The sequence below is a fragment of the Enhydra lutris genome, unplaced genomic scaffold, assembly GCF_002288905.1.
Source record: "Enhydra lutris kenyoni isolate GAN:26980312 unplaced genomic scaffold, ASM228890v2 scaffoldscaffold11, whole genome shotgun sequence".
Classification (NCBI taxonomy): domain Eukaryota; kingdom Metazoa; phylum Chordata; class Mammalia; order Carnivora; family Mustelidae; genus Enhydra; species Enhydra lutris.
The window spans coordinates 1,276,939-1,299,836 of record NW_019154095.1 but is presented as its reverse complement, the minus strand read 5'-3'; the positions used below and the strand labels follow the sequence as shown (position 1 = coordinate 1,299,836).

Here is a 22,898-nt window from a genome sequence, read left to right as displayed (position 1 = left end):
GAGCACGTACACAAGCAGGGGCAGCTGCAGCAGAGGGAGAGGCAGGCTTCCCGCTGAGCAGGGAGCCCGATGCGGGACTCGATCCCAGGCCTTGGCGGTCATGACCTGAGCTGAAGGCAGATGCTCACCGACTCAGCTACCCAGGAGCCCCCCTGACGTGACTTTAGAAACATCAGAAGAAGGAAAAGAATCCGAGTGTGACTGGAGTCAGCGTGAACTGAAAACACAAGAGCCGAGCTGGGGTAGAACGCTGGGAGCTTCCTAGACAAACACGCTAGATGAGGACGCGTGGGGACGGTCCTCGCACGTCCACGAGGAGAGGAACAGGCAGCAAAGTCGAGTGTGTGCCCCTCTTTGTGGGCTCGCAGCCCACTTGGGCGACGACCTGGGCCCCAGCAGCCGGGCGCCCCGCCTACCTTCCGCTCCGACAGCACCCTCTGGTGAGAGACCCGGGGCTCCCGGGGAGGTGGGAGGTGGGAGGTGGGGCTCCCACAGGGACAGAGAGCAACCACCCCCCTCCTCTGCTGAGCCCAAGATCCGCAAGTCAGCAGCAGCGGAAGCCTCGAGCCTCCTCCACACGCGCGGTGCCCATTAGCGGAAGAGCTGCCCAGGTGCCGTGTGGGGCATTTTCAAGGAGCCTGGCATCTGGTCTTTTTGGGACTAATGTAAAGAGGGTCAGGAACTGGGTGGATGTGAATCAGCTTTACACGTGGTTTTTAAGTTGATGATCTTATATTTAGAATCTTCACAAATGACGCTTTTACTGGTGCCCTTAATAGCAGCTCCTTAATCAAGCGGTTAGCGGTGACTCCTGAGAAGTCATTCACGAGAAGCTCATCCTGCACACTCACTCTGTGAGTGTGGAGCACAATGTGCTACACGACGGAGAGACATGACAGTGACACATGACACATCTCTTGCCCTCGCGAGTACACAGGCGATTGGGGGGTAGCTAACAAGTGGCAGCGGTAAGCATGGGGTGCTCAGGGAGCACTCTGGGGGGTGTCTGACCTAGGGAGCCTCCCAGGAGGAGGCGGTCCCCAGCTGAGCCCCAAAGGACAAGCAGGAGCACGGCAGTGCGGGGGTGCTGGGGACAGATGCGCATCTGGAAGTGGGAGCTGTCCGGGAGGGCCAGAGTATAGACCTCACTGTTCGGACATGGTGAGAAATAAGGCCTCACAGGCTCCTGGGGCTGGATCGTGACCAGTCTGCCATGCGACTCGGCTACAAACCGGGTGGTCAGAGCTGACAAGTGGAGGGGGAGATCGGCACAGGGCTCGAGAAGCAGGGCTTAGAGCTGCTGTTTGAGAGAAGGCAGGAGCTGCGTGGTCTGACGGAGGCTGTGAGCCCCAACCACAACGGAGTCCCAGTATCAGGAAACAGCAAGAAGCCAAGATCGATGACGCTAGAAATGAAGACGCTGGCTTTGAGGGACCCCGTCACCCTTCTGGATGGGTCCTGAATATTCTGCAGGCCCTGTGATTGCTTCCAGAGGCTTCTCAGGGCGACTCCACCACGTCTCCGACGTAGACCTGACTCCTCCCTGGTAGCTGAGTAGTCTGACCATTTGTCATGGACCAGGGGCTTCCGGGACACCCACAGAGCAACTACCCAGCTAAGACACACGACTAGGCTACTCTGGAGGAAAGGGGAGCTCCCTTGTCCTAGGGCAGGCTCATGAGCCAGCAAGGACACCTGAGCCCATCTTCCGAGGCAGGTCACCCGGCAGGCAGGCAGGCAGGATTCTCTTCTGATCCTCCTCTGGATGGCTTCCCCCAACCGACCAGCCAAGCGGGAGGGAGCAGGTGCTGGGAGCAGCTTGTGTCTCATGTTGCCTGGATACGCACTCACCAAAAAAGAGAAGCAAGGCAGACCTACGCTCCCGTCTTCCTGTCCCAGAATAAAGTTAGTCTCTCGGCACAGAGGAGCTGCTTGCACAGATCCTTGCTCTCAGCTCCCATCCTTTGGTTTTGCAAGATGCTGTTTTTCCAGCTCTGGTTGGGCGGCTGGATCTGACGGCGCCCCCACTCTTGGCGCAGGTCTGTGAGTTCTGGCAGATCCTGGAGTCACGACCGAGGCGCGGAGCTCCTCCGTTCTCTGCTGGGGCGCCCGTGTCTGCTGCTACGGGACGGTTTCATCGCACCTCGGAGAGCTCCTTTAATGCAAGGATGTGGCCCCGCGTGTGGGCGGGGGTCTTCCCACTTCGGTTCTGATGACCCAGCACTTCCTGCACGTCCATTCGCAGGAGCCCTCTCCCGCCGTCCCGCCTTGGGGCTCACGAGGTTCTTCTCTCGGGGCTTGGAGGATGTCACTTCCTTGTCACTTTCCTGGCTCCTAACATTTGTGATGACAAGTCGGCCCCAAGTCTTCATTCCTCTATATGTAACGGGTTTTTATTTTTCTCCAACCGTCCTCGAGCATTTCTCTTGGTCCTCGGTTTCTGGCAGTTTGAATACGATGTGTGTACATACGAGTGGGGTTCTCTCTCTCGTATTTACCTTTCTTGAGACTTTCTGAGATTCTTCCGTCCTTGATTCAGTGTTTCTGTCTTTGGGGCATCCACAGGGATCGAATCTGGAACGACCCTTCAGTCCTGCCTGCCCTCAGTTGCTCTCAGGGTCCTGGTTCCGTGTCGGCCGCCGTGGCAGGCACTTCCCCCACAGCTCCTACGTGTTCCTTCCCACTTCCGCTCCCCCCACTTTTCTTCTCTGAGTTCCTTTCGGTAACTTCTGCAGACCCACCTTCATGTTCATGGGTGTGTTAATGGCGTTCACCGATGAGCTCCTCAGCAGGGGCCTCGCTCCTGACCTGAGGTCTGTCTGCTCTATTTCTGTCCACCTTTCTTCCACTTCTCATCGCTCTGCTGGCCCCGCGGTTACGGACGCATGTCATCCCCTCTTCCAGCAGGCCTTCTGCCATGTGAACCAGGCCTTCTGCCATGTGAACCAGGCATCTGGAGGGTCTCTCTGACAGTATCATGGTCCTTGTCCTCTCCGTTCTCTGGGTTGCTCTGTCTCCGGAGAGCGGCTTTTGTTTGCTTTTACTCTGAAGTTTGCTGGGGCGCTGGTCCTCCGTGCAGAATGGCAGAGGCCGAGGTAAGTGAGGTTTGTGTTTGGGAGTGGACACACCCCGTGTTCTTCCGGACTGAGATCCTGCCGCGGTGGCCGATGGCTTGGGGTGACACGGTTGGTTGGGTGTTCGCCGCCAGGCCTGGCCGCGGGCAGCCCCATGTCCGTTCGTGAGGGCTCTTCCTGCTCCTCCCAGGGGACGAGCAGCCATTCAGTACTGGGTTAAGATCAGGGCCTAGGACTGGGGGGCGGAGGGTTTTCCTCCCTCTCTCCCCGCAGGTTTACTCATGCGCCCTCAAGTGGGTGATGGCCCTACTCCATAGGAAGGTGTACAGGCAGGGGTCCCAGGGGTGGGGACCTTCCCTGCAGGGGTAGGGGTCATCTGCTAGACAACTGTCCCAGCAACCTGGGTCGAGGGGCTCTCTCCGGCTCCAGCCCCCTTCCTACCCAGCACGGGGCCGTTGAGGAGCACATGGGGGCCTGTGTTCACCCCGTGGGGCTGGGGCTCCCAAGGATCCACCCAGGCAGACTTCACGAGCCCCACAGCCCTCCCTGCCGCACCTCGCTCCACGTGGGGCAGCCATCGAATCCTAGTCTTCTGGAGCCCCCTGGGGTGCCCTGCTGCCTGGGGGTCTAGTGCCATGTTATCCGGCCTTTCCCCCCGATATCGGGGTGGCGCCGCGGGCACTCTGGCTGTCCGCACCCAGGCAGAGCGGGAACTGTTCGCCCACTGCTTCGCTAGAGGCCGCTCTCTGGGGCTTTGTGAAGGTACCTGCTCTGCTGCCGGCCGCCCAGTACACAGCCCCACGGATGCACGGTCTGTTTGGCACCTTTGCTGCTCTAAAGAGCCTTGTTGTTCCACAGCTGCGTGGACGGCACACCCGTGTGGTGAAGCTGTTCACCTGATGTGGAGAAGGTGCCCAGCAGGCTTCTGCCCTCGGCCCCCGCTGCATCTACTTCCTCTCACTCCTTAGACACAAGCTGCCTTCATTAGTTTCTTGTGTTCTTCTGTGTCTTATGCCATACAAAGTGATAGGAATTTTCTTACTCCCCCATCTGCATTATACAGAAAATGACATGCTTTATATTGTTCTATGCTTCGCTTTTTAAAATTAACATAATCTGGATCTCGCCGCTTGAAGACATGCGAGTCTGACTGGTGTTTACAGCCATGTCGTGTTCTAGAACATTTTATGACTATATTCTGGGGTCTGCATGTCTATTACTCAGTCAGCCCCGTGGCAGTGGATTGTGGGGTAGATTCTGACGGTCCCTAACAGTGCTGTAGTGAACAGGATTTTGCCCACATCCCTCCTTACAGGTGCAGGCACATCCAGGGCACAAGTTCCCCGAAGTGGGGCCCAGTGCCTACAGCTGGGCGTCCGGGCGACTGGCAACGTCTCATGATGATCTACAATGACAGAGTAGACATCACTGGATTTTGTACATCTTTGTGTGCTTTCAGGAATTTCTTTAAAACAAGTTCTGACACTTCTCGTTTTAAATGGTACACTAAAATACTCTCCAGAAAGTTTTAATAATTTTTAAGATATGTGAATAATCATTTTCTGGTCTTTATCCATATTTATATTGTGGTTTTTTTTCTTACTGATTCGTAAGGCAGCTCTCTACATGGTAAGAACATAAATGTGTGACTGAAATGACAAAACATGTGTCCAGGTCTCAATTACTATTTTATCTTGGTGATGGTACTTTTAGCTTGTTGGCTGGTTGGTTTGCTTTTACTACAAATAAGTTTTTAATTTTATGAATTCAAATCTGTCCTCATGTTGTAGCTTCTCAATGTGGAGTAATGTTTGCGTATGTCTCCTCCGTCTGAAAATCACAGAACAGTCACACGCACGCACATGTGTACAGCCTGTGCACACGCCACAGCACACATTCACGTGTCAGTGTGCGCATACATATCATATGATACACACATATCGATAGGAGTCTTTTTTTTAAAAACAGGATTCACACTGAGCATGGAGCCCAGCGCAGGGCTCAAACTCACAACCCTGAGATCAAGACCGGACCCGAGATCAAGAGTCACTCACTTAACTGACCGTCCCAGGCTCAGTGCACCAGCACGATTCTTAGATCTCCTCGCCATCTGAGTTTATCTTTACATATGAAGTTCTTAAAATAAGTCCTCCTTCCTCTATAAATTTAAAATACCTCCTTCCTGGGAGATGACTCAGAGATGTTCAGAATTATTAGAGCTTTGACTTCTCAATTCAACTAAGCAAGAAAAAGAAGAAAAAAAGAAACAAAACCTCAAAGGCCCCCAAATGAAATCAGTCAGTCTACCTTTCCTAATAATCAGAAATGAGTTCTGCAAATCCAGTATCTCTAATACAAATACACAAGCTGATTAAAAACCCGGCACACCGGATGCACAGTCACTGGAAATCTACCTTTCACCTGTAGTCATTCCAGCTGGTGTCCGCATGTGGCCGGCGTCTGTCCCAGGTGTGGGTCTGACCGTCCAAATGAGCACTCGGTGCAGGACAGCACCGTGACACGTGTGCGGGATTTCGGCTGTTTGCGCTGGACTCTTCTTTTGAGCGTGAAGCTTTTCCCTCCCTTGCTCATCCGGAGAAGGCAGTGAGGTGAAGGCAGGAGTCCTCATCTGTACAAAAAGGACGTCTGTTCAATTATTAATGAGAGGATGGGTTTTTCTTGGTTAACAGCAGAAAGGCAAGATTGTGTTCAACAGAATCACCGTTGCAAGAGGTCACACATTTTGAAGGAGAAAATCTGCAGCCTTTACAGAAAGGATTTCATATTCGATGGCATAAAAGGACTGATAACAGCCAATTAGAGATTCAGTTTTCTTCCAGGTCTTTAGCCCTGCAGATGGAAAACGAGGGGCTGGTCCAGTTCATTTTCTCTGTGCCTTTACTGTGATGGGGAGCGGCATATGGTTCCTGAAGTTTCAGCGCACCCGTGTGATAGTTCAGAGAAAAGAGTGTAAATCCAGGCCTGCCACGTTGGAACTGAAGTGTAACTACCACGTCGTGCTGCTGCTTTTTTTGCATTCTTTTTTTTTTTTTAAAGATTTTTATTTATTTATTTGACAGACAGAGATCACAAGTAGGCAGAGAGGCAGGCAGAGAGAGAGAGGGAAGCAAGCTCCCTGCTGAGCAGAGAGCCCGATGCGGGACTTGATCCCAGGACCCTGAGATCATGACCTGAGCCGAAGGCAGCGGCTTAACCCACTGAGCCACCCAGGTGCCCTTTTTTTGCATTCTTAAATACTGTTGCCAGAAGTCGTCTGTGCATACCAGAGGAGCACAAAACCCAGAGGGGGTCAGCAAATGGGAATTCTTACTTTTAGCTCCTGAATCAGCCTGTCACCTGGAAATGTCTGTCAGCCACCCCCTCCTGGGGAGGTTCTATGGTACAGACGGGGACACGCTCAGGGCACTGTGAGATCAGAGGACTTCAGTTACATTTGAAATGCAACTTAAGAACTATGAGTTTTACTTCGTCTTTGGGTGTAGAACGAACTCTAGAATACAGAGGGTCTGCTGAGGTAGTCGACCACACACGTCACATACAGCGGGCCCAGGGGCCTGCACACCTTCCTATAGCAGCGCCGAGCAGGTGCGAAGTAACCACAGGTGGGGGGACCACAGATGGGGGACTGGACTGCAGGCTGGGAGACCACAGGCGGGGGGACTGCAGGTGGGGGGACCACAGATGAGGGACTGGACTGCAGGCTGGGGGACCACAGGCGGGGGGACTGCAGGTGGGGGGACCACAGTCGGGGGGACTGCAGGCGGTAGGATGGGGGTGAGGTGATGGACAGGTGTGTTGTACAGCCACCTGTCTGTTCTGCAGAGCCTGGTCTGCTCATCTGGGAACCCGCACCAACCCCCTCATGGTTTCCTGCTGCTCCTCTGACCACATGGTGATGATATAATGAAGTACTCCTTCCTTTCCCTGTAATGCCCGCTGGTCTCCACAGGCACAGTCGTGCAATCCTCTGGCAAACATGCTCACTCTGGGCACGGGGTTAAAATCACTACTTTCATGTCAAACCCGTGGTCACTTCGGGGATGTTCTGCATCTCACTTCTCTGAGCTGGGGTCATGCTGCATGAAATGGGCAGAATTATAACTTCCCTGAGTAAAGAGTCGAATTTCTGTGATGTCACTTGAAATGAAAATAAATGAAATCACATTGGAATGTATAAAACTCTAACCCGAAGTAAAATGGGGTCCGATGCTGACAGGCAATGACGGCAACAACATGATGACGTATCTCCCATCACGTCACCGTGTTTTCAACATGCTAGCCCCAGAGAGTGACTTCCGGGAGGTCCACACAGCTGGCGGAGCAGCAGAGGGCCCCTGCTGGGCACGGCCCCACGGGGACTCCTCATGGGGCACCGCCCTTCCCATCCTGTTTTCTCCAGGGCACGGTCAGGTGTGGGAGTAAGAATAATTTGCACGCTCGCAGAAGAGCTCTGTGCCCCGACACTAGCTGGAAGGACGAACAGAGTGACTGGGGCTGAATCTGGACTGGGACCAAAACGGTGGGGCACCACTGGGCCATTCATTCCCCTACTTCTACTGGCCCTCAGAACCATCAGTGCGTGGACGGTCAGTATCTGCATTACGACGTTAAGTGACCTTGGTCTCTTCCTCACTCTGGGGCTTGGGAGGGAGTTCTCGGTGTCCCGGGTGATGCTGTGGGTTCTCCTAAGGCTGCCTTGTGAGCCCTGCCCCTGGGCTCCTGGTACCTGGCCCCGGAGTGGCCGGGTGAGGGGGTGCGAGGGATGGGAGGGTCTCCTCCGCCCACTGCGGGGTGACATGAGCTCAGTGTGGCGAGGACAGCTCCACGATGGGCACATGGGATGCTGCGGGAGTGCTCCCCAATGGGGGGGGGGGGCGGCAAAGAGGGGATGGGGGGACTCATTAACACAAAAATCAAGTTCTTATTTGGAAACTACCAGATCCCTGCTCACCATTAAAACACAACTTTTCTTCTTTTTTTTTCTCTCATTTGGTTTGCTTGAAACATACACACTTGGGACAAGAGTCACCAGCTTTCAAAAAGTCAGCTCAGGTCTGTGGCCACATGCCCAGGGGCCCCGAGCCCCAGACCCCAAGCCCCGGACTGTGCGTGAGCGTCAGCAGCTCAACCCCCAGAGCTGTGGAGCACGCGGCTTCCTGGGTGTCACCGTCCTTGGGGAGGGTGACGGTCATTCCTAATGCGCACGTGGGACTCCGCAACCCAGGGTAAAGATGGGGAGGCTGGCGGCCAGTCTGCTGCCCGCCCGTGGGGTGGAGTCAGGTTCATGGCCGGGCGGCTCTGCAGGTGACATCCCGCAGGGCAGCGCTCGGGGACACCTGTTTCTGTGCTCGTCCACGCCCCCGTCCACAGCATCCTGCCAGCCCCCTGACGCCGTCCTGAGCGGCTTTGCTCCCAGGTGGCCCTGATGAGTATCCCTGACTGTCCTCTGCTCTCTGTGTGGGGCAGAGCAGGCACATGTGTACAGTGAGGGGACCCCGGTGTTCCCAACCCGACTGCCGTGCAGCTGAGCTAAACCCAGCAGCAGAGACACGGTTGGCCACAGTGAAGAGTAACATCCAGCCGGGTTGAGAATCAGGATGGGGCGTCTCGCAAGCTGCCGCCAATGCCTACGTGGTGGTGTTGGGAGAATCTCCACGGTTTTGCCTGTGGCCGTGCGCACCAGGCACGGGAGGGGCGCCACAGAGACCACGCCTCGGTCTGGGGCTCCGTCCTCCTGCTCGCGGGTTACGGTGACTGGTCAGTGCAACCGCGGGAAGTGCAGAGACGCGGATCTGGAGGCGAAAGCTTCATGGTGGAAGGAACTTCACGGGGACAGTGGCTGCTTGCGGGGGGCGGAGCCAGAGCACTCACGGGTTGCGGACCCCCAAACAGCACCGGGTGCGGGGCGCGGGCCCGCTTCTATGTGGGCTGTTTCCCATAAACACAGCAAAGGTACTTCCACTGTCCTAAAAGCCCGTGACATTCAAGGGTCAACCCTACATGCAAAGTGAGTGGCAGGGACCAGACACACAGCAATGCGGGCATGAGAGCCGTGTTTTCAAGTTCATGTTAACAGTCTACTTCCCAAACGGCTGTCCTTGTTTGTACTTTAGAAAGTAGTTAAATTCATCAGCGCCCTGTCTCAGGACAACAGTGTAAGCACGCGCTGTTGTACCTGTACAAGCCGTCCCCCAGCCCTGAAAAACCCCTATTGCCCACAAATGCGCTAAGAAGTTTTTAGTGCACAAGATACGCCCGACAGTGATCTCCGCACACGCACGCTCGTTCCCACCACTACGCAGCCGGCACGGACGGGTCTCACCGGGGACGACAGTGGCTTTACTGAGTGGATGTGGAAACCACCCAAGTAAATAATCAAAGGTCTGTTTTTTCTAAAGCTCTTGAAAACTGATGGCCCCATATCTACTATTTGCAACTCAGACACCGAGGGTGGCCCCGACAGGCCGTGTGTGCACGGGGAAGACAGGAAGGCGGTCTTACGTTTGGAGGTCTGCCAGTGGCCTGGGTCCCATGGGCTTGAGCAGGGGCTCTGGCCGCACGGTCGCCGTGGGGGACGTCTTGGGGCTGGAGTCGGACTCTGCACTCTCCTCGTCGCCCATGGCTTTGATGTAGCTCCCACTTCGCATTCTCCTGCAGGGGATCTCCTCGTCCTTGGCGCCCGTGGGGTACCCTGCCCACTCGTCTTGTGGCACCTAGGGGAGAACAGACACACATGCATCAGGCGTCAACAAGAAGCCCGGGGCTCTTCGGGACACAGACCCTCTGTGGTTCGGTGAAGCCACACTCCTTATGGCTGACGTGAGGAGAGTAAGACGGACGCTTGCTGGCATTGTCACTCAAATCCCAAAAGGACACTCATGTCCAATTACTGTTTTGTCCCCATCATAAAAGTGACAGTTAAACATGGAAAAGTGACAAGGTGAGAGGAACGCCGGAGGGAAAAAGCCACTTGTAGTCCCAGCACCTAGAAACCAACACTGCTCGTGTTTTAGGTTTATTTCCTTCTGGAATAAAAGGAAATTAAAATTGTCTTTGAGAAGACTGGGGTGGGGGGCGAGCTCCCCAGGGCAGGGAACAGGACAGCAGCAGCAGAAGGGGAGAGCAGAGGGGAAGACGGGCTGTGTCCTGGGGCTTCACCCCGGGGGTGGTGGAGCTCAAGGGGCGTGGGTGTGCAGATCCTGGGCACTTGGGCACAGGCCCCACAGGCCCCCTCACACCGCGGGCCCCAGGCTCTGGGCCAGGCTCCCAGCCTGATGGAGACTGGGACCGCAGAACCGGAAGCAGGTGAGCACCTGGTACTCACCTGCCACACCCAGGACCTGAGCTCCTCACTCGACAGGAAGCAAGAGGCATGGGACTAGACCAGCGCCTGCTGCCCCCAGTGGTCCCTCTCCCTGCCTCCCAGGGCTGAGTGCTCCACAGCTCTGCACGGCCGCGGGGAAGGCTCTGGGGGACCTTGACCCCTTCAGGCAGTCACATTTACAAAAGCAAGACCACGCCGCAGGCAGCATCGGGTGCGGAGAAGCTCCCCCGTGTCTGTGGCACAGGTCCCACCCCACGCCCGGGCAAAGGGCCCCCATGACGTGGTCTTCCCGCTGTAGGTGACAGACAAAGAAAAGGACAGAATCCCACATGGGAAGCGTCTCCAGGGCGGGCATTTTCCCGTCATGAAGGGTTTGGATGCTTACGCATTCTCTGTGGCGTACCCCACGGGAGGCCTCCCTCCCTGCGCTGGGCTGAGCGCCCCGCCAGGTTCCGCATGCCCGTGGGGACCTTTTACTTCTCTCCTGAAAACACAGACTGTAGCCTGGCTCTGGCAGACGGACAACAGCCACACGGCGGCCCAGCTCCTCTGTGGACCTGGTAAGCTCCACCTGCCAGCCAGGACACGGGTGTGGCAGGCGCGTGTCTAGACCTTGGGAAGCCCTGCAGTCCCCATGGGGATGGTGTCAATGGATCCTGTCTACACTCTCCTGAGTCCACACAAGGTCCTGGGGCCCCAGCGGGAACATGCAGTGTAGCCGACCCTGACGCCACAATGAGGTATGGAAACTTGCACACAGTCATTCAGCTGTGCCCACGTGGCGCTGCGCAGTGAGCAGACCCACGCAGGCCGGTCCCATGGGCTGTACAACAGCACGCAGCTGGGCGGCCCCTATGGCCATGGGAGGCTCTGGGGGACCTCTGGCAGGCATCGCTGAGCTCCTTGTGGCCTGATGTCCCATGCGGGTCTCCACGTGGGTGTAGACAGGAATGAGGCCATGTGCATAGAACAGGAGATCCTGTTCACAGCCTCTGGCCCCGAGACATGGCTTCTGGGAAGGTGTCCCGATATGGCGAGCCACGGTGCCGGGGCTGGTGACTCCCGGTGACTGATGCGTCATGGTCACAGGGGAAACCCGGAAGGGGTCCTCGATGAGGTAGCTTCAGTTCTCACAACAGGTGCTGCTCGGCCCCCAAAAACAGTTGTGCAGAAGAAAACGTATTTAGCTACGGAAAGAGGTTCGGGGGAGAAAGCAATTTTTAACGTACCGTCTGCACTCCGTTTTCTATACTTTAAAAATAGACATGCTTGCAGGATGCACGGAAACACAGCTGGGAGGGTGTGGGACGGGGCCAGCGCTGGATGGGTGACGATGGGCTCCCCAGTCCTGTCCCCTCACACGTCCGTTTCCTGAAGTTTCCATCTGGAGCCTACAGCACTATTGTGGCAGATGATAAACTTTTTTTAATTTAAGAAAAGTCAGTTCTCAGTGACAACACCTCTCAGTAGAGGAGACACAAAATACTTGTGACTTAACGGAGGTGAAAGACACAGTGCAGGGAAAGTGAGGGGTCAGGGGAATCCGTGGCCAGAGAGGGCGTCTGGAGAGGCTTCCCGGAGACAGGGCCCTGGGTTCTGACTCACTTACATTGGACCACAGGCGGGCAGGCTCAGCAGCGCAGGCTCCCAGCCTCCGAGGAGGAGGGGCCCCTTCTGGGGACAGCTCTGGGGAGGAGCCAGGAGGCCGGCTGGGGACAGATGGGAGAAGGGCCATATGCCACAGAGACACACTCCTGTTGGCAGCTTTAGGAAATTTCTGTGAATTAACAGTGTTTCCATTAAAAACAAAAAACAAAAAACAAAAATCAAAAAACCTACAGAGGTTTTTTTTGGGCCCAGCAGCCGGTGAATTAACTAACCAACGAGACCAGCTTGCATTTTTGCTATTACTGATTTAAGAAGCCAATTCGCAGTCTACAACGGAAGAAATTTCAATAGCGAGAGTGTGAACCAGAGTCAAGTGCAGGACATGAACACTGAACCCAAAGCATGTGCCTCCCGCCCAGCAAGAGAACGGAAGAGCCACACCGAGACGCCTCGAGGCCTCCGTCCGAGGATCTTTTTGGGGCATCACAGCGTCAAAACCCTGCAGCGGCCGCACGCTCGTGGCCGACGCTCCATCCCCGCCATCAGGACGTGGCTCCGGGTTTCCAGTGAGCCAGTACGCAGATGACTTTCTCTTAAGAAGAGCCACCAGCCTCTGCAAATACAGTGTCCATCGATGCCCCTAATTACCTCCCTGCGTATCGTGATGACGGATATCTGTAATTTCCAAGTGGGTGTCTTCCCAGGGTTGACTTTGGTGCCTGTTTTGGTGCATCCCGTTTCTTGCTGCAAGGATACGTCAACGCTGCGTGTTCGAGTGCGCTCCCTCTCTCAAGCAGCAAGGCACGGGCCGACGAGACCGGCTCCTTCGATAACATTCTCTGTCCGGTGGGGAGATCAAGGAAGAAAAACAGCAAGCAGCACCATGCTTCCCGGAGGGAAATGTCTCCTTCCTTCATGCAACATGTGTGTTGTTTTGAGTGCACACTGAGTGCATTTGTCACTGTGGACGGAACGGACAGCAAGACAGCGGGGCCTCTGCATCCCGGATTTGCATGGTAAAGGACAACCGCTCTGAGTGGGGGCGGCCTCCAGATGCCATCAGGGAGATATGGGACAGCTGGGCCTGTCACACCCCTGGGAAGCAGGACCGGCATCCCCGGGGCCAGAGAAACTAGTTTTCGGGAAAGGGCAAAGCAATCCCACCCAATGGGAGAACTGGTTTGCGTCCTGTGTGATTCTGAAAGTCCGTTTTCCTATCCACAGTTACTGAAGCCTTGACTCTTCACTCTGTTTTGTATGTAAATCAAAGGGTGTGTGAGTGTGCATGTGTATTTGCAAAGTTTTAATGAACAACAAATTTTTCAGGAATGCACCTAACCGTGTAAATCAAAGGAAGGGAGAATTTCAGTTTGAAGTTTTACCAAGAATTTTTGTTTACCATTTCCAAAAATCCCAGCAGCAGATGAATCCACTAGCCTCTGTAACTCCCCCATCGGACTAATCAGTAGCCCAAAATTACGTGAATCTCCAGCCAGAAACCAGCTTCCGAGTTCTTCAATTTGTACACCTTTGCCATTGTGCTCATTTTTATATTAGAATTCGTGTTTTCCGTTAAAAGTTCTCTTCCTTTTATTTCTCTGTTAGGGTTTGGATACATAAATACACACAAGTTCAAACAGCGTGTGTAGGTCGTAATGTGTAGGTTCACTCTAGAACAAAGGGATGTGATGAAATATCTATTATAAACAAGACACTTGTTTCAATGAGTGTAGGAGCCACCGCTGTGGACAGGGAAGTTATTTCCCCCATGTCCCGATGTGTCATCAGTGCAAGGAGTCTGGAGAGCGTGTAGGAAGCTTACCATGCCCATCTCCTAGGATGCGTGCAGACCCTCGTAGGAAGGTCTCCGCTGAGCTTGGAGATGGGGAGGCTGATGAGGGCAGGACACTGGACACAGGCAGGGACTGCAGGGGACGCCGTGCTTGCTCGCCAGCCTGGGCGAGAGGATGGGCTTCGCAGGATCCCAAGTCTACCTGCTTCTAAGCTTCATGCTCTTTGGTTACACCAGTGGTTCCAGCTGGGGGCTCGGGTTTCTGCAACTGGGACACTTGGCAACATCTGGAGACAGATGTGTGTCTCCCAAACAGGGGCACTGCTGGGGACAGAGGCTAGGGAGGCTGCTCAGCGTCCCCGTGCACAAGCTAGCCCCCCACGAGAGAGAGCTGAGGGGCTCCGGATGCCGGCAGGCCTCCCACTGGGGGTGCGTGTCCTGACTGGCAGGACGGTGCCGATGTCGCCCCAAGTCAGCCGCAGGACCCATGTCTCCTCAGCGGGCGGCAAAGTGCCTCTTTATTTAGTTCTGGGTTGTGGTTTTTCCTCTGCAACACCACTCAGCTGTCCAGGTCACTTTCTTCAGCCGGAGCTGCGTCCGCTTCCCTCCCTGCTGCGGCCAGGATGGACGAAGGAGCAGAGGCACGGCCCGGCCCGGAATTATGGGCTGCACCCAGCGCCCCCTCCATCCCCGGCGCACATCCCAGTGCTACCTGCAAACCACTGGGCCTCATGCAACAGTCTCTCCTCCGGACCCAAGGAGCCTGACGCCCTGGGGCCTTCTCGCTCTGTCACAAGCGACCTTGGATTTCCTACTGTAAATGCCTACAAGGGCTAGGTCATTCCTTTTTTTTTTTTTTTTTTTAAAGATTTTATGTATTTATTTGGCAGACAGATATCACAAGTAGGCAGAGAGGCAGGCAGAGAGAGAGGGGGAAGCAGGCTCCCCACTGAGCAGAGAGCCCGATGCGGGGCTCATCCCAGGACCCTGAGATCATGACCTGAGCCGAAGGCAGAGGCTTTAATCCACTGAGCCACTCAGGCACCCCAAGGCAACGTCATTCTTAACTGTAAACCTGGATGACACACAATGATCGCTCCTGCAAAAGCATGGGTTTATATCATGATTTCTAATTTCCAAGATGCCTTTGTTACCTGATCCTAACTCTCTCCTGACTCTCAGCACAAACGGACACCCGCAAGATCGGCCCGGGCTGGTAGATACCCGAACCCCAACAGCCTTCCACAAAGACTTTATTCCAACAAACACTTCCTGAACGTTTGTCACCTGGACAGGACGATTCCAGCATCCAAAGACGACGCATTGCAGTGGGGCCCAGGGCAGGGGGTCATTCTGTGGGCCTGGGATTCATGATTCCTGCCCCGGGCCAGGGGCAGGGGGCAGAGAGGATGGCCGTGGGATGGCCGTGGGATGGGTTCCTTCCTGCTTTGGATCTTGGGCCTGGGGTCTGCAGCGGGTGTGTCCAGCCAGCACTCTGGCCCCCAGGGATCCCGTCTCTACAGTGCCTCTCCCCAGATCCACCCAGCTTCCCCTGTCCCCGGCACTGGTGTGGTGAGCGTCCCATCCTTTATAGGCCCTCCAGGTCACCCCCTCGTAGGGGACTCCCCAGCCTCATCATGGAGACACCGCGCAGGAGAACAGCGACACGGGACACTGCCCTAGAGATTGCTACATGGTGAGGCAATGGGCCAGGCAGCACACAGACACCCTGTGAAAGGCAGAAGATGGGGGGATATGGCAGGGAGGAGTGTCTTCCGCGGGGACTTGGGGACAGGAGATGCCGTCACAGAGCACATGTCACCAGGGACGCATCTGGCTCAGCATTGTGGCAGTAAGCCCGCCAACTGCAATTTCTATGTGACTGAGATGCCAAGCCGTTCCCGTGGTGATGCGCTGGGGGGGTAGTGGGGCACAGGAGGCCTGTGAGCAGGTACAGGAGTGGTCCCACGATCCCAGCAACCCCACAGCCCCAGTGCTTCTGTGGACTGGCCCCAGGTAGAGCACAAGTTCATGTGGGACAGGATGGAGGGGAGCTGGGCTCGATGTCTGTCGCCCCTCGAGGCTGTGAGTTCACGTCCAAAGTGGCTTCAGAGGGATTCCAGAAATGCTTCTGGGTCTGATATTTCACTGGAGGCTTGGAAGTGAGCCCGCTGCCTCAGAGTGACCATAATGCTAGACCACGGTCAGTCCCTGGCCCAGGTTCCCAAACCGGGGCCATCTGGAAACAAATGCCTTCCTTCTGTGCTACGGTGGGCATGTGCTCGGGGCAGAGTGGCCGGGCGCAGGCCTCCTCCCCCGGCCACATCACTCAGGTCTCTCCCTCTTCTCCTGATACTGACGGGCTCTCTGGGACGTTTGTCAGAGCGCTGTGTTCCGGAACCCCAGCCTCCTGAGGACGCAGGGGTCCCATGAGAACACGGGCCAGGGGCTCCCTGCCCCTCTGAGGCCAGGAAACACTATTCCCTTGTCCAGGGGACATTGGAGCAGCTTCTGTTCATGGCTTCCAAGTGTCCTGCACATGGTCACTGGACAGGTGAACTGGCGGTCCTCGAGTGCAGTCTCTGGGGAGCGTCTGCCCAGCCACCAGCAAGGGAACACACGCAGCAGGGATGGGTCAGCGACGCCCCAGCCTGAAGCCCATGGGGTATGCAGGTCAGAGACGGTGGCGCGGATGGACTGAGGCACAGACGGGTGAGTGGTGTGCCAACCAGGCAGAGACGAGGACAGAACCGGGGCGGAGGGTTGGAGGCGGCCATGTCCCCAAGGTAACGCACACCCTCAGCCCGGGGCCGTGGTGGCCCTTTCACCACTGAGTCACAAGGAAGCTCACAGCCACGGCTGTTGGTCTACTGGGGCCCCTTTCAAACACTTCGTGCAGAGATAGCAAACAAGCCCTCTCGGTAAAAGATGGTGGTTTTCCTAGACCACAGACACAACCTGTGAGTACAGGAAATCAGGAAACGTGGCATTTTCCAGAAGCCCTGTTGTCTGTGGCAAATGGAAGAGTACTCAGCTCCCTGGCCACTCTGTCTGCCAAAGGTGCGTGCTGGGGACTGGCAGCCCCCAGCCACGCTCGGATGGCCCCACTGCGCGCCGGCTGCTTCCCACGGCTTCCTGCCGTGTCAGCGTGGGACTGCTGCCTATCAGGCGCTGGGCGAGATGCTGGCTTCGAGGCCGCAGTGTCAGTACAGCTGGGATAAAACCATGGGGTCGCCAGGATGGACCAAAAGACAGGGGAAGACAACCGAGAGAGGAGAAAGTGGGTTGAGGGGGACCTGGGACCTGAGGAGCAATGGGGACGGTAGGTCCATGGTCAGGTGACCACGGAGCCACGTTCCTGCCTGAGAGGCAGGTGCACCTGACATACCCCACTGCCCCACCCCTGGGGCCGGAAGCCCCTCCCACCTTGGTGCAGTGAGAGCTCCCTGAGCTCAGGGCCATCATCAGCTCTCAAGCACATGACATTTATTTAAAGTTTGACCTGAGATGCTTTGTCCGCAGAGGGAGAAAATGGGAAAACGAGCCATTTCAGAGAATAAAATGCATCCTAATTTTCTTTCAACCCCGTCTGCTGTCTGCTCTGACCTGCTTCAACACAGGAGAATCCTTCCTGCACCGTGTGGGCTGTGCACTGTGCGAACCAAAGGTAGGGTAATGAGCTGCTCTTTTGCTCAGCCCCGGGCGATCCCGTCTTCAGTGAGAAAGAAGCGAATAGAAGTTAGAAGCATTTCTTCTTCCCTTCTTGTCTTTTCAATCTAATTCTCTAAAATCCACAGACAAATTCTTCCTCTTCCCCATCTTGTAGCCATGACTAAAATCTATGCTTGTGAAATCTTAATGTTTTGAAGGTTCAATGCAGGCAGCACGGGAAGACATGCACATGGGCTGAACATGGGTCTGTGATGCCCCAAGACAACTGGCCTGGGAAGACAGGAGCATCATCAGTGAGGTCATGGCCATAACTATTTGCCCCGTGCCCCGTGGTGACAGCGGAGGACAGCAGGACAGGGAAGGAAGGCACGGAGCTGCATCCCTGCTCACCTCTGCCTTTGCGCATGTGTGGGTCTGTCCACTGAGACACGACTCCTCATGGACCCCATCTGCCTCGCCACTCCCCACGCATGTGCGTCAGAACCGCCCATGTCCTGGGCTCTGGAGCTCACACTTTGCTGGGGGCAGCCCCCTGCACACCCCACGAGAGCTGTCCTCACTGTGCATGTGAACAGCGGTGCTGGGGAGGCTCTGGGAGGGAAGGGGGAGGGGCAGCAGGTCCTGCATGGGATGCTGAGGCATAGGATGGATGCACATGCACACACAGCACAGGGGGGCCCCGCAGCTGGGGGGCCCCATTGCCACGGGCAAAACATGAGTCACCTGTACCAGGATGCCAGTGTGGATGGAAATAGACCGTGGGAACACCGTTCTCCCAAAACCGGTTCCTCAAGAGACAAGCAACACAAGTGCACAAAATTCAAGGAAAAAGAGAAAAGAGGATGAACCAATTGATGGGCTTTTCAGAGCCTGATGAACCTGTTTCCATGGAGGCCCCTGGTCGGGATCCAGGTCCAGACAAACCATTAAAAAGATGTTGTGAGGGAGTGGGTCAGGATGGCGGAGGAGTAGCAGGCTGAGACGACATCAGGTCGCAGGAGATCAGCTAGACAGGTATCAAACCATTCTGAACTCCTACAAACCCAACGGGAGAGCAAAGACAAGAAGAGCAGTGATTCTAGAAGCAGAAAATCGACCACATTCTGGAACGCAGGACGTGTGGAGATGTGAATCCAAAGCGACAGGAGGACAGACCGCGGGGGAAAGGGCCGGCTCCCGGCAAGCAGGGGAGCAGCAGAGCACAAAATCAGAACTTGTCGAAGTCTGCTCCACAGAGGGATGTCACTCCAGAGGCTAAGCTAGGGTGGAGCCCTCATGGGAACAGCGTGGTTTCAGTCCTGTGGGGTCACAGAAGGATCGGGGTTTGTCTGAGTTGGTCACAGAGCTCACAGGGATCGGAGCGGGGAAGCTGGCGGCAGAGGCAGAGCCGAGTGAGCTCTCTGCTCGGGCTTACCTTAAACTGTGATCTGTGACACAGTTGAGCCATTGCTCCTCAAGCAGGGACCCCACAAGTGGCAGAACTGGGGAGACTCACCTTCCTCTCTGGGAGGAGCAGCAAGGAAGCGCGGCAGGAATCTGCCGTGTCTGGAGACTCCAAATGGGGCCACACCCCAGAGACAGAAACTCTCAGTCACAGGCCAGGGGAGCTCGGAGCGCAGCCGGACACCAGGGAGACGGGAGGGACTGACGGCTCATTCCCGAGGGCGCACTGAGGAGCGGCCCGAGCTCTCGGTTGCTCCCGCCGGAGACTGGGCGGCCGCCATCTTTGTTCCCGGCCTCCAAAGCGCTATGGAAAGTGCTCAGGGAACAAAAGCTCCGAGAGGGAACCTGAGCAGATAACTTAGTCCAGTCCCTGGCAAGGGCGGTGCAATTCCACCTCTGGACGAGAATCACGGCAACAGGCTCCTCCCCCAGAAGATCAGCAAGAACATCCAGTCAAGACCAAGCTCACTGATAAGCTGAGAACTGCAGAAGTCCAGAGACAGAGGAAAGCAACACATAGAATTCATGGCTTTTCCCCCCATGAACCCTTAGTCTTACAAAGTTAATTAACTTTTTAAAATTATATTTTTTTCTTATTCTAATATTTTTACCTTTTCCTCTTTCCTCTTTTAATGTTTTTTAAATAGTTTATCTTAATAATACCTTTCTAAAAAAATTCTTTTAAAACCTTCATTATTATAGTCACGTTTTATCCTTCAGTCTAACTTTATTTTTTGTATACATATAGGGTTTTATTTTTTCAAAAAAATTTTGGGATACAATTGCTTCTAATAGATCAAAATATACCCTAAATCTAGCACAGGGCTTTGTTCTAGTCTGCAGCCTGAGCAAATTCTCTCTGCTTTTTTTTTCTTTCTTCTTTTTCCAACCAAGTTATCAATTTATTTTTTAGAATTTTAAAAAATTTTCATATTTAGAGTCATATTCCATCCCTTTATCATGTTTATGCTTATTTTTGTATATATATAAGTTTTTCTTTCTTTAAAATTTAGGGAGATAATTTCATCTAAGAGACTAAAATACACCCAAAATCAAGTGGGTAGCTCTGTTCTATTCACCAGTCTAATATATATATGCATATATTTTTTAATTTTTTAAAATTTCATTTTACCCCCTTTTATCTCCCCCCAGTTGGGGTCTCTTCTGATTTGGTTAGTGTACATTTTTCTGGAGTCTTTGCCACCCTTTTAGTATTTTATTCTCTCATTCATATATTCTTATCTGGGTAAAATGACAAGGCAGAAAAACTCACCACAATAAAAGAACAAGAGGCTGTATCAAAGGCTAGGGACCTAATCAATATGGACATTGGTATTAAGTGAGATCTAGAGTTCACAAGGACGATTCTCAAGATGCTAGCTGGACTCAAAAAGGCATGGTATATATTAGAGAAACCCTGTCTGTTGAAATAAAAGCCCTTTCTGGAGAAATAAAAGAACTAAAATCTAACCAAGCTGAAATCAAAAGAAGCTATTGATGAGGTGCAATCAAAAATGGAGGCTCTTAGTGCTAGGATAAATGGGGCAGAAAAGAGAATTAGTGATACAGAAGACCAAATGACAGAGAATAAAGAAGCTGAGCAAAAGAGAGACAAACAACTACTGGACCACGAGGGGAAAATTCGAGAGTTAAGTGATACCATAAGACGAAACAACACTAGAATAATTGGGATTACAGAAGAAGAAGAGAGAGAGGGACAGAAGGTATATTGGAGTGAATTATAGTAAAGAATTTCCCAAATATGGCAAAGGGAACAAGCATCAATATCCAGGAGGCACAGAGAACCCACCTCAAAATGAGTAAGAAGAGGACCACACCCCATCATCTAATAGTAAAACTTCTAAGTCTTAATGACAAACAGAAAATCCTGAAAGCAGCTCAGAACAAGAAGTCTGTAACATACAATGGTAGAAATATTAGATTGGCAGCAGACTTATCCACAGAGACCTGGCAGGCTAGAAAGAACCGGCATGATATAGTCAGAGCACTAAATGAGAAAAACATGCAGCCAAGAATACTACATCCAGCTAGGCTATCATTGAAAATAGAAAGAGAGATAAAAAGCTTCCAGGACAAACAAAAACTAAAAGAATTTGCAAACACCAAACCAGCACTACAGGAAATATTGAAAGGGGTCCTCTAAGCAAAGAGAGAGCCTAAAAGTAGTAGACCAGAAAGGACAGAGACCATATACAGTAATAGTCACTTTACAGGCAATACAATGGCACTAAATTCATACCTTTCAATAGTTACCCTGAATGTAAATGGGCTAAATGCCCCCAATCAAAAGACATAGGGTATCAGAATGGATAAAAAAAACAAAACCTACTCATATGCTGTCTACAAGAAACTCATTTCAGACCCAAAGACACCTCCAGATTTAAATTAAGGGGGTGGAAAACAATTTACCATGCTAATTGACATCAAAAGAAAACTGGGGTCACAATCCTTATATCAGATAAATTGGATTTTAAGCCAAAGACTATAATAAGAGATGAGGAAGGACATTATATCATACTCAAAGGGTCAGTCCAACAAGAAGATCTAACAACTTTAAATATCTATGCCCCTAACATGGGAGCAGACAATATATAAACCAATTGAAAGCAACATGGATGGGACTGGAAGAGATGATGCTGAGTGAAATAAGTCAAGCAGAGAGAGTCAATTATCATATGGTTTCACTTATTTGTGGAGCATAACAAATAGCATGAAGGACAAGGGGAGTTAGAGAGGAAAAGGGAGTTGAGGGAAATTGGAAGGGGAGGTGAACCATGAGAGACTATGGACTCTGAAAAACAATCTGAGGGTTTGAAGGGGCGGGGGGTGGGAGGTTGGGGGAACCAGGTGGTGGGTATTAGAGAGGGCACGGATTGCATGGAGCACGGGGTGTGGTGCAAAAACAATGAATACTGTTATGCTGAAAATAAATTTAAAAAATCATTAAAAACAAAACAAAACAAAATCAAAGAAACACATCAACAATAATACAATAATAGTAGGGGACTTTAACACCCCCTCACTGAAATGGACAGATCATCCAAGCAAAAGATCAACAAGGAAATAAAGGCTTTAAATGACACACTGGATCAGAGGGACATCACAGATATATTTAGAACATTCCACTCCAAAACAACAGAATACACATTCCTCTCTGGTGCACATGGAACATTCTCTAGAACAGATCACATCCTCGGTCAGAAATCAAGTCTCAACTGGTACCAAAAGATTGGGATCATTCCCTGCATGTTTTCAGAACACAATGCTCTGAAGCTAGAACTCAATCACAAGAGGAAATTTGGAAAGAACTCAAATACATGGAGGCTAAAAAGCATCCTACTAAAGAATGAATGGGTCAACCAGGAAATTAAAGAAGAATTGAAAAAATTCATGGAAGCAAATGAAAATGAAAACACAACAGTTCAAAATCTGTGGAACACAGCAAAGGCAGTACTGAGAAGAAAGTATATAGTGATGCAAGCCTTTCTCAAGAAACAAGAACGGTCTCAAGTACACAACCTAACCCTACACCTAAAGGAGCTGGAGAAAGACAGCAAAGAAAGCCCAAACCCAGTAGGAAAAGGGAAATCATAAAGATCAGAGCAGAAATCAATGAAATAAAAACCAAAAAGTAGAACATATCAATGAAACCAGGAGCTGGTTCTTTGAAGGAATTAATTAATAAGATAGATAAGCCCCTGGCCAGACTTATCAAAAAGAAAAGAGAAAGGACCCAAGTAAATAAAATCATGAATGAAAGAGGAGAGATCACAACCAACACCAAAGAAATACAAACAATTATAAGAACATATTATGAGCAACTTTATGCCAGCAATTTTGACAATCTGGAAGAAATGGATGCATTCCTAGAGACATATAAACTACCGAAAGTGAATCAGGAAGAAACAGAAAATCTGAACAGACCCATAACCAGTAAAGAGGT

The 22,898-nt window shown here is 52.8% G+C and overlaps 1 protein-coding gene across 1 annotated transcript in view; it reads right to left on the bottom strand.

The window, feature by feature from the left end:
* LOC111144536 (DLG associated protein 2) overlaps positions 1-22,898 on the bottom strand; it is a 162,202-nt gene that overhangs the window by 81,057 nt on the left and 58,247 nt on the right. Inside the window, exon 3 of the mRNA XM_022498858.1 lies at positions 9,597-9,808. Coding sequence (XP_022354566.1) covers positions 9,597-9,808 — 212 coding nt within the window. The remainder of the gene's footprint in view (positions 1-9,596; positions 9,809-22,898) is intronic.